Source organism: Candida albicans, chromosome R (genome assembly GCF_000182965.3).
Source record: "Candida albicans SC5314 chromosome R, complete sequence".
Lineage (NCBI taxonomy): Eukaryota > Fungi > Ascomycota > Pichiomycetes > Serinales > Debaryomycetaceae > Candida > Candida albicans.
Window position 1 is genome coordinate 1,185,381 of NC_032096.1, and position 11,877 is coordinate 1,197,257.

Genomic DNA, 11,877 nt, shown 5'->3' on the forward strand with positions numbered 1-11,877 from the left:
TAGTTGGTGCGACGAAAATATCACTGACAGTTCGAATATTCTACAAACCTGATCGCCCTATTTAACCCTCCATCAATATTGGTCCATTTAATTACCTTCATTTTTTTTATCACCACAACCAATTAGAACAATGTCGTCTCACTTGTTCAAGGCGACGGTAAATGAATATCTCGAAGGACTCCCGAAAACAGTCCAATCCAAACTATATGAAGCACCAGCTACGTGTTTGTCGATATTCCGATTACTTTCGCCAATGGCCAAATTCTACATCATGTCAATGATATTCAATGAAAAACCAATTGCATTAAGAGATTTAGACAAATGGTGTAAACCACTGGCGAGGAAATTGGAATTTGAAGCATTGAAGAGATTGGAATCTCTACATTTAATAGAATATGATAGTAAAGGTTCTCATGTCAGATTGCATTCTATTTTCAGGAAAAACTTTCGTGATTGTTTGACGGGATCACAAAATCCAAATGCATTTGGAAGTATAAGTACCACAGTGGATAAACATAAAGTTGATATACCATTCCTAGATTTGTTTGCATCGCAGAAATGGGAAACTATTTTACATTTCATGGTGGGTACCGAATCAACGGCCACTCCTTCTGATTCAGTTTTAAGTCTACTTAAATTGGGTGGATTAATGGAAGGCCCCAACAATGATTTAAGAATTACAAATAGTGGGTTCCAGTTTTTGTTACAAGATGTTAATGCACAAATTTGGACATTGCTATTACAATATTTGAACTTGACACAGGAATTGAATATGGATCCAGTTGATGTGTTGAATTTTATATTTGTATTGGGGTCATTGGAATTGGGTAAAAGTTACTCTGTATTAAGCTTAAGTGAAACTCAAGTGAGTATGTTGGCAGATTTAAAAGATTATGGGTTGGTTTATCAACGATCAGACACTTCTGGAAGGTTCTACCCAACAAGATTGGCAACCACGTTAACTTCTGATTCAGCAGCATTGAAGACGCCATCTATGGCAATGGATGAGGAAGAACAACAAGTTGCAACAAAGGAATCGATTATCATAGAAACAAATTTCAAAATTTATGCATACACAAAGTCACCATTAGAAATAGCCATTCTAAATTTGTTTGTGCATTTTAAAACCAGATTTGCCAATATGGTATGTGGGCAAATTACAAGAGAATCTATAAGAAACGCCTTATATAATGGTATAACTGCAGATCAGATTATCAAATTTTTGGAAACCCATGCACATCCACAAATGAGAATATTAGCAAAAGAGAAATTGGATAAAAAAATTGAATTCGATACCAGTCACAATATCAATACTGCTGGTGGTGCTCCTCAAAGTAAAACTGATGGGATGGTTTCACAACATAAGTTGGAAATACTCCCTCCTAATGTTGTTGATCAGATCAAGCTATGGCAGTTGGAATTAGATAGAATTCAAACTTTTGACGGATACTTGTTTAAAGATTTCTCCAATCAACAAGAATATGATATATTATCTAATTATGCTTCTGAGCTAGGGGTATTGATCTGGGCAGATAAAGTGAAGAAGAAATTCTTTGTCACTAAAGACGGCATGACTCAAGTTGCTGATTTTGCAAACAGAAAATTGAAACGTTGAAGGGACTATGGTTTTAGAAAAGGGATGGAATTTGCAGCGCGAAGAAGAAATGCATTTCTAATAAACAAGCATTTATGAATTTTATTAAAACTCGGGTCTATATACAAGCAAGAATGTAAACGAATTTGTTTTCATTATTAATTTAGATCCTTTTTTTTTTCTTTCTTTCTTTCTTTCATTTCTAGCCAGAGCATGATTGACAGCTCTCTAAATCTTCTATATTACAAGTAATTGGAGTTGAATCGTGAATATCATATAATTCTGAATCGGGTGTTGAATAGGCAGTCTTCTTGCGAGGTTGGGGTTCCATGTATTTTTTCCGTTTTAATGACTTTTGGGGCACTTTGGTGCCAACTTTTTCAGCTTCTTTAGCATCAACTGTAAACTGTATAGCTCTAGAAGCTGCTTGAGTTCTTAGATAATACATACCGGTTTTTAACCCTTTTTCCCAAGCATAAAAATGACAGCTAGTCAACTTACCAATTGTAGGATTACGCAAATGTATATTCATACTTTGCAGTTGATCAACAAATTTTCCTCTATCTGCAGCCATATCAATGATCACCTTTTGTGACAATTCCCAAACGGTTTTATATAGTTGTTTGATTTCGTCAGGAATGTTGGGTATGTTTTGTATTGAACCATTTTCCATAATAATCTTATTTCTCATAGCTGAATCCCAAATGCCAAGATCCATTAGATCTTTGATTAAATATTTATTGACAATTTGATACTCTCCAGCTAATACTCGACGATTATACAAATTCGAAGTGTAAGGTTCAAAGCATTCATTGAATCCAAGAATTTGTGAGGTGGATGCCGTTGGCATTGGTGCCACTAGTAATGAGTTTCTTAAGCCAAAATTTTGAATGTTGTCCTTTAAAGCATGCCAATCATACATTGGAGAAGGTTTATGATTCCACATATCAAATTGTAATATTCCCTTTGATGCCGGTGAGCCCTGGAAAGTTTCATATGGGCCCTCTTTCATTGCTAGTTCAACCGAGGCTTCAAGTGCAGCATGGTATATAGTTTCAAATATTTGAATATTTAATGTTTTGGCCATTGCGGAATCAAATGGTAACCGAAGTTCAGCAAATAGGTCTGCCAAACCTTGTACACCTAAAGCAATTGGACGGTGTCTTTTATTTGAGTATTCTGCTGTTTCAACGGGGTATTTTGTTACATCAATAACTCTATTCAAATTTCTTGTCAACACTTTGGTGACAGAGTGCAATTTTTCAAAATCAAATCCAATAGCATCTTCTGTTGTTTTCAAATACGTCGGTAATGCAAGGGATGCCAAATTACAGACAGCGGTTTCTTTTGGTGACGAATATTCAACAATCTCACAACACAAATTTGAAGACTTTATTGTACCAATATTTTTTTGGTTGGATTTTGTGTTACAGGCGTCTTTGTATAACATGTAGGGGCCACCTGTTTCTGTTTGAGAATGCAAAATGGCTAACCATAATTTGTGAGCACTAACCTTTGTTCCAAAACCTTCTGATTCATATTTGCAGTATAATTTTTCAAATTCCTCGCCGTAAACATCACTTAGGCCAACAGCTTCATTTGGTGAAAACAAAGTCCAGTCAGAATTTTCTTTCACACGCTTCATAAATAAGTCAGGTATCCATAATCCATAAAACAAATCTCTAGTTCTCATTTCTTCGTTTCCATGATTTTTTCTCATTTCTAAAATATCAAATATATCACCATGCCATGGCTCTATATATATGGCAAATGCTCCTGGACGCTTACCCCCACCTTGATCGACATACCTTGCAGTATTGTTGTAAACACGCAACATGGGTACCAACCCGTTTGAATTCCCATTGGTGCTGGCAATATACGAGCCATTGGATCTAATGTTGTGCACATGAATACCTATTCCTCCTGAAGCTTTGGAAATTAGAGCCGCTTCATTAAGAGTCTTGAATATCCCATCTATCGAATCATCTTTCATGGCTACTAGGAAACATGATGATAAATAGTTGAATTCACTACCAGCATTATACAATGTGGGCAGAGCATGAATAAAGTACTTCTGGGACATCAAATCATATGTTTCGGCAATAGCGTTTATATCGTTTTGGTGAATTCCTATGGCAACGCGCATAAATAAATACTGGGGCAATTCAGCGACTTCACCATCAATTTTCAAAAGGTATGAACTTTCCAATGTTTTAATCCCAAAATATGTCAAGTTGTAATCTCTAGTTTTGTCAATGACTTTATCTAAAAACTCTCCATGTTTCTTAACTACCTTATAAAAAGCAGATGATATTGGAGAATACGAGTTGGATTTGCGTGGTCGATATTTTCGTAATCTTTCCACATTTTCACTAAAACTATAAGGTACTTTTAAATAAAGCTTTCTTGTCTCTATTCTTCCAGCCAATATCGCGTAATCGGGATGATAAATGACTCTACTAGCGATCACTTCGGCAATAAATGTGTATAATTCTTCTATGGTTAAAGATGAAGGCAATCCGCGTTGCACACTTTCCACAATTTGATCTAGGTCTAGGTCTCCCAAATTAAAACTGACTTCTTCAAGTAGCTTGTGTATTTTAACACTATCGAAATCTTCCTCTTCACCTGATAGCACCTTGATTTTGGTCATTTCTGTTGTGTCAATCAAAATGAGTTATTAATAAGCGATGTATCACAAATACTTTTCACTTTTTCTTTTTTTTTTTCCTCTTCCCGCTCTATACTATTTTTATTATTGTTTTTCGTTTTCTTTTTTTTAATCTTTTGGCGTAGAAATATTATTTTTTTATTTTCTCCTTTCTTTCCTTTTTCTTTTTATAAACTATGGTAACACTAGATATAATAAATTTTCTAATTACAAATGAAGTTAACAGAGTATTTATTTAGAGGCAGAGATTTATCTTCTCTTATTTCTTCTTGTATTAGTTGATTTGTAATGGTTTGAGATGACATTTGTTTGCCTGTTGTCAAATCTCATAATTTTTTTTTTCATTTTGTGACTTATATGCAGTTAATTATATATCCCTATTTGGAAGGAGGGTAGACAAGCTCATAATCAAGATTCAAAATTGAATATAGATCTTTCATAGTAAACACATCAGTGAAAACAGGTATATTTTCTTCATTGTTGTCATCACGACCAAATTTTTCCTCGTAATCTAGCATTATTTCTCTTTTTTCCAAATCAGACAATTGATTGAATTCTTCTGAGTCAAAATAACTACTATACAAGGACTCTAATTCATAATCTACATTGTTTGATTGATTTTCTTTCCATTGTTGTAATTGCCAGTTGGCGTAACCACCAAGTTTAGTGAATTTGAGACAGTATTCATTGTATAGATAGTTGGATGCCATTTGTGCAATAGCTGAATATTTGTCAATCAATTGATTAATGTTCGCTTGTTCCTTGAGGTATGTAGTAGCTTTTGTTAGAGTATCTTTCTGCTTTCTCCAGTAATTCAATTGTTTATCAAGCGAAACTTCCTTGTCTGACAACTGTTTTTTTTTGATCAATGGCTTGTATTTTCGTAAATCTGATGAATCGGTGTGTCAGTCAGCCAATACGGTAATACTATAAAAGGTAAATTATTAAAATAATTAACATACTTTTGGAATTTAACGTGGTTGGTTTCGATTGATTTGACTTCATATTATAGTCTTAGAAGGTTGCAAGATGTTAAGTAGTCAAAAAAAACACGCAGGGCAAACCCCGGTTTCAATACAAAATAACTGAATTTCTCCAAAAAAATTATACCATTTTCTTAAGCTCTCACCCGGATTCGAACCAGGGACCAATTGATAACTACAATAGAATTGCTTTTATTGCAATCAACTGTCTTAACCACTAGACCATGAGAGCCAGTTCGTGAAGTCGCAGAATGTTTCAGATATCCGAGTTTTGGCATTTTTATTGGTCTAGAAATTGCAAAAAAAAGAAAGCTCTCACCCGGATTCGAACCAGGGACCAATTGATAATTACAGATATTTTAGATAAAATATTGCAATCAACTGTCTTAACCACTAGACCATAAGAGCTATTTCCGAGATTGAAGATTTTCAAATATTGAAGTGCTTATAATTCAGATAGACTTGTCAAGTTTAGTTTATATCAATTTAATTTTGATTTCACAACTCAATACACCAATGATAAGCATGCTGATAATAACACTTATCTTTTTTAAAATCTTTTATGAAGAGGCTATAAGTGAGGACAACTAGTTTGTATCAATCTTTGTCAGCGAACTACAAAATTAATCAATTCTTTTTACGAAATTTTCAAAAAAAGGACTTCTTACAAGATTAACTAAATCTTTAAAGACTACACTACCTAAAACAAGTCAGCTAATCACTATTGTTATTGTAGAGTAAATAGTATCTACTAATAGTTGATGAAGATGAAATAAATTCATTTAAATAAATTGAAATTAGGTGCAATTAGTACTGAAAATTTTGCATTAAATAAATCTCCATCGAAAAATTCTCATACCTGTGACATAGTACAAAAATATACCAACGTCTAATTATTAAGAAATCAAAGAATGAGAATTGGGGATGCACAAGATGTAAGTGCTTCTTAATTTTTCTACAGTATCAACAGATAAACAAAAAAGCACAAAAAAACATTCAACAAGACCGAATGTAAATAGCACTTCTTTTATTGGTCTTCACTTTAAAACGAAACTAAAAAGAGAAAAACTTAAATCGAAAGCAAAATTCTTTTTATTTAAAGTTTTCTTTAGCATATTTTTAGATCTTTGTAATTTTAGTTTTATGCATGGATGAAAAGTTTTTTTTTTGCTCTTTTCATCGCCAATATTGAGTAAAGAGAATTCGCGATTTTTGTTTCTTTTAATGACCTGAAATTATAGTTAGATCAGGGATAACCAATTTGAGAGTTTAAATAAGATGAATTTAGTTAATCCACTTTCCCAAAATATAACAAATGAAGACAAAGAAAAACAATGATTTTATGAAATAACAGTTTCATAACGTTCAAAAGACAACAAAAACAAGGGGGCGTCGCAATAATAGTAATAACACGCAAATCGTCAATTGTTGTGGATTTTTTTTAGGTATTGGGTTTATCAATTTTCTTTCTTTCTCATCTCTCAACTTGAAATTTTCACTTAACTTGAAACGGTTGAGATTAATTTTTTTTTTCCCTTCTATTTTTCTTTGCTAAGCCTCAAATAAGTCAGCTGCAAATGACCAACTTTATATCTTACTCAAAATTGCAACCGCCTTTCAAAGGAGTATCAAACCTTTGCAAGAACTTAGACGATAAATAAATCTTTTTAGTGTGATTTTCCCGCCTTTCAAATAGCAACAAGTTGAAGCAATTGCTGTTTTTTGTTTTTTTTTTGTTCGTAAATACTTGTGAGTCAATGACGATGCATTCAAATTTTTAATGCATGTACAATGATTACATAATCGCAACTTTCTCAAAAAAATTTTTTTAAGCATTGTTGTAGTAGTGTTTGACCACCACGAACTAAATAAATAAAAAACTCTAAACATCAACCCACGTGAGGAAATGAAATAAAACTAAAAATACAAAACAAGGAGCTATTAGTACTTTGTACAAACTATATACTCTATTCGCAAAAGTCCGAAATTCCACGTATCTCTGCATTGAGTAAGATTTGTTTGAAATAATCTCTCACATACTAAAAAGAATCTATTCCCCCCTGTTGTGCTTGAATATAAACACTACCAAAACTGAGGACAACGGCAGTAGTAGCAGAATAGATGGGGAGAACAAAATTCGGGAATGTGGGAATGTTACGTCGGATAAAAAATAGCTAGCCACATTTGCGTTTCATCCTTGATCATTTTATTTATTTCTTGTTCCTTGCTTTGCATAGCCATGGATGGGAAACAAAAAAGATCGACAATCAGAACAACAACTAACTAACTAACTAATTATTGATAAAGTATTGTTCTTTTTTTAGTTCAACTGTTTTTCCTTGGCAAAAAATCTGTGTTATTTTCTCTTAGATTACTCATTTAGGTATCTGATAATCATCACATCAGATGGAAATGTGAATCAACGATAAAAAACATTCCTTCCAAATATAGCCTTGGTGGTTGGTATCTTAACCATAGACGTTACTTTTGTTTACTTGCTCTGTTGCGGCGACGCTTATCGTACTATTCATTCAATCAATCTTGCTATCAGATAATTTTGCACGATTACATTCATTCATTTTTTTTCTGGGTTGGTGCGTGTTTTGTTGGTTTAGTTAAGATGTAACCATAGTATACTCACTCTGCAGATCAAGAGATAGGGTTATATTTTAAGTATTATCTCATAACCAATTCCCTGGAAATATGCTTTACTTGCTTGCCTATGGATTTAATTAATCAATTGCTATTAATTGAAGTATTATTCCTAAAGTCCCCAAAGTTAGAATGATTGGCCATTTCTGTTAGTTTTAAGACAAAAAATAAAGCCGAAACAAGCCTCCCAAGATAAATTATAATTTGTAAATCTTTCTGACATATTGTGTTGTCACATTGTTGCGTTCTATTATTTCTTGACTAGAAATAGACCTTGTCTTGAACAGAACCGATTGCAGGGTTTAGTCTCTAGTCACAAACAATACTCTAACTAATCAGCCAATAGTAGAGTGACAAGACATTATGGCAACACTTTTGCTACACGGGTAGGGCGGAACGTTTTGTATCTATACCCCCCCTTACAGAACAAATTCTTGGATATTTTAAGTTTCCACTACAATTATAAAATTGGAGAACTGAAATATACATTAAAAAAAATGAAATTTCTGGAAAATCTATAAACACGACAAACCTCCTTGGAAAAAAAAAAAACTAAAGTAAAACCCATCAATGACCCAAATAAATAATTAGCATTACAAAATAATTAAAATTAAAAACAAGAATAATACTTAAACATCGTAGAACAACGTAGAAACAACCATAAACCATTCAAAGAAACAAGATACAAAACAAAAATATAAGTCAAACAAAAAACCCGTTCTGAATGCATTTATATTTTGTTTTTTCTTGTTATAATTATATCATCAATTGAATTTGCCATAAAATCCAAAGAATAGTTCAATGGTTTATGGAAAGTAAAATCAATACCACATTGTTTAAACAATTCCAAATCTTGAGTACTATTTCTTGTGGTTACAGCAACCATTCCCATGTTATCAAATTTGGTATCTTGTCTAACAAATTGAGCAATATCAATTCCATTTACATCAGGCATCTCAATGTCGATAAATATGGAATCAAACAGTTGTTTATGTAGTAAATCTTTAACCAATTTTGAATCTTGTATTTGGACAATATGACATTTAGGAAACAATTTAAGTAAAATACGATTAAGAATTTTCAAATTAATAATATTATCATCCACTATAAGAAAGCTGTAAGTGGTTAATTTTGGCAAAGTTAATTGAAATTGTGGAGATGGAACGACAGTGGTGGATTTATTAGATGATTTGGATGATATGATTGAATCTTGTGGTGAGGTAGTTTGGCCATCAAATGGTGTTAAAGGTGAATAATATTCTTCATTACAGTTTGATAAGGTTATTTTATCAAATGGATCAAGTAGTTGATCCCGTATATCAAAATCATCCTCATCGTCGTCACTGTCGTAGTATTGATTGTGCGTATATGAATTGTAGTCTGATTGTTCTGAATGAGTATCTTCATTGTTGTTAGATTGTGTACTATTGCTGTCACTTTGACTGTTGATATCCAAAGATAATTTTGGTTTGATAGAAAAGTAGTCAACAGTGGAAGAATGATTCGTGGTGGGTGGTGCCGCTGGTGATGAGCTACGTGACAAATTATTTCTAATCATAATTGGGTTCATGGATATCATTTAGTGTGTACAATGAATTCAATAATAACTTATTGGTTGTAAAAATATACAAATAAAAAAAAAAGGAGGAAAAATTACTTGCAACAGGGGGAGGCAATTTTTCTTTTGTGAGGAAACTAAAAAAGGAATGGTATTATTTGAGGTAATGAATTGATTGATGTATTCCTTGATCTTCCAAATTATATACCGATTGATGGAAAAGTAATCTGATCAATTGATAATAGGGTGAAGTTCTGAGATTGCGTTTGAATAAAACTATAGGGGTATGAAAATCAAAAAAAAAAAACGATTCTGAACCCAATGATTTGATTATTTGTTATTCCTTTCCTAATAAATATAAAGGAAACAATAATAATAACAATTAAAAATTGAAACTTCAAGAAAAGAATATAGTTATATATAATTCAAAGACCCTTGCAATTTGCAAAAAACAAGGAGGAATGTTGTTGAATATATATTATTAATTAATTGAATGTAGGAATATTAGTTTGAGGCAGGCAGGTTGTTTCAATTGTCCGCCTTTACAAAAAAAAAATTCAAACAGTACACAAAACAAACTTACAACAATGCAGGATTGGTAAAATCAACTTTGTGATACATTTTGTTTAATTTGCTATTGTTAAATTTGAGTAGAACAAAAACAAAACAACAATAACAAATTAAATTAAGAAAATTTTTTTATTTTATTTTTTTTCTCTCATTACTCAAACGGAAGAACGAGAGAGGGGGAATCAAGGCAGCCAGGCGGGAGGGGGAGGAAAAAGAAAGAAAAGGAAAGAATTTACCCGAGTTACTTCCATCTAAGTTCACTAATTAATTTTTCTTTTATTCAAATTTGCTACCATCTACAAACAGAATAATAACCGCCAATACCATTTCATGGCAATCATATTCTGTTACTCTATGGTTATTGTAAGAAAATACTCATTCTAAGCAATCCAGTTCAAGTTATTTTGACTTTACACAGTAACCAAATCACAATAACTGTGAACTTTCGCGACTAAACAATCTGAAACATCGAGTTACAAAAGACGATTTTACTTGTAGTTGTCGACAAAGAGATACTTACGAACTCTTGACAATTTCCTTTGTTTTACCTTTTATCAGGTCCTCAACAGGGTTGACATTGCCAAAATATGCCCAGATGAAATTATCTTAGTCTAGTAAAGGAAAGAAAAAATAATCAAACTCATGTTGTTTAACTTCTTGGTGTAGTGGATTGGTTGGTTGGAAAGAAAAACTTTGTTGCAGCAATGGAATCAGATCACAAAAGATAAAATAAGCAAAAGAAATCGTTACAGAACCCAACACAAATATGTATTCTAGTTAACTCCATTTTTTTTTGTTTCGTTTTACTAAATTTCTTAGTCTGGTGGCGCATTTAATGAGTTTCCTGTTCCCTTTTGTTGCAATTATTTGTTAGAAATATAGTTTTTAGTTTTAAAGTTTGTTTCGTATCCTAAGGCGTCTTGCTGCCAATTTTTTTTTTTATTCCAAACAAAATCTTCGGTTAACAAGGTAATAAACTCAAAGTTTATACTTTTCATCAAAATGGCCAACGCTTAAACTTTAATAATTTACACCTGGTCATCTCTCCAAATTCTTGGTATATGGAACCATATTTTCAATTCTTGCTTTTCGTTTTTGCTGTTAATGTTGGAATGTAATTGCTCTCTCATATTCATAGTCTTAATGTAATAGGGATTAACTAGAATAAAAATTTTAATCTGGACTAAAATATTAGTCTTTTACCCATCACAGCAATTATAGAAAATAAGAGCGCAAGATTTTTCTTTTTTTCTATTAGTTTTTGCTCGGAACGGTGCAAGGAATTGTCGGATGCATTCATTAACTATTATCGTATTATTTGTCGTTCAATACAAAAGTAACAAAAAGGAAAGGCTACTCTGGAACTCCTTAATCCACATACACACATACACTTGCATATAAACGACATCCATGCTAGACTTATTCTAGACACCAACTTGCACCAACCCTGTCAAAATCAAACTCTATAACGATGTGTCATTCATGAAAATACTAAATGGTATTAGATGAAGCTCACAATTAATTAAAAACTAAAGGTGGGGTTAACTGGGTAGATCATCAATTTTTTTGTTTCTCAAAAATTTACGGTATAGCGGTTTTGCTAATACATTCAGGATTTACACTATTGTATGCAAGTTATTGTTGTCGGCACTGTTGGTACTTTGACCAAAACTAGCAATACATTAAGTGTCTACGAAAAAAAAAAGACATCAGATAAGTTTTAGTGTTATGTATGATTGACAAATTGTTGCAATTTCTTTCTTTTCTTTCATTCTCTGTTCCCCTCAATACTCCATTTGCTGGTGCACCAAAGTGCTCTTTCTGTATGTTATTGCGAAATATTGCATTT

General features: G+C 32.5%; 4 protein-coding genes and 2 non-coding genes across 6 annotated transcripts; 1 reads left to right on the forward strand and 5 right to left on the reverse strand. All coding sequences in view use genetic code 12, as the record gives it.

Annotated features, from left to right (window-relative positions):
* Positions 1–130: 130 nt before the first annotated feature.
* Positions 131–1,615, forward strand: CAALFM_CR05560WA (TFIIH/NER complex subunit; the record flags this gene model as incomplete). The annotated part of the gene is made up of 1 exon (XM_705709.2): positions 131–1,615. The coding sequence occupies one exon, from the start codon at positions 131–133 to the stop codon at positions 1,613–1,615; it is 1,485 nt and encodes a 494-aa protein (XP_710801.1).
* A 181-nt stretch (positions 1,616–1,796) lies between these two features.
* RNR3 (Rnr3p) lies at positions 1,797–4,247 on the reverse strand (the record flags this gene model as incomplete). Its single annotated transcript, XM_705708.2, has 1 exon — positions 1,797–4,247. The coding sequence occupies one exon, from the start codon at positions 4,245–4,247 to the stop codon at positions 1,797–1,799; it is 2,451 nt and encodes an 816-aa protein (XP_710800.2).
* A 395-nt stretch (positions 4,248–4,642) lies between these two features.
* CAALFM_CR05580CA (uncharacterized protein) lies at positions 4,643–5,270 on the reverse strand (the record flags this gene model as incomplete). The annotated part of the gene is made up of 2 exons (XM_019475546.1): positions 4,643–5,154; positions 5,228–5,270. 2 exons carry the CDS (start codon positions 5,268–5,270, stop codon positions 4,643–4,645), a joined length of 555 nt encoding a protein of 184 aa, XP_019331091.1.
* A 115-nt stretch (positions 5,271–5,385) lies between these two features.
* On the reverse strand, positions 5,386–5,480 carry tC(GCA)2. Its single transcript has 2 exons — positions 5,444–5,480; positions 5,386–5,421 (listed from the first exon to the last, which is right to left on the reverse strand). It is a non-coding gene; the product is annotated as a tRNA-Cys (tRNA).
* Positions 5,481–5,558: 78 nt separating this feature from the next.
* tC(GCA)1 lies at positions 5,559–5,656 on the reverse strand. Its single transcript has 2 exons — positions 5,620–5,656; positions 5,559–5,594 (listed from the first exon to the last, which is right to left on the reverse strand). It is a non-coding gene; the product is annotated as a tRNA-Cys (tRNA).
* A 2,974-nt stretch (positions 5,657–8,630) lies between these two features.
* Positions 8,631–9,479, reverse strand: SRR1 (Srr1p; the record flags this gene model as incomplete). Its single annotated transcript, XM_705706.2, has 1 exon — positions 8,631–9,479. One exon carries the CDS (start codon positions 9,477–9,479, stop codon positions 8,631–8,633), a length of 849 nt encoding a protein of 282 aa, XP_710798.2.
* Positions 9,480–11,877: the final 2,398 nt, after the last annotated feature.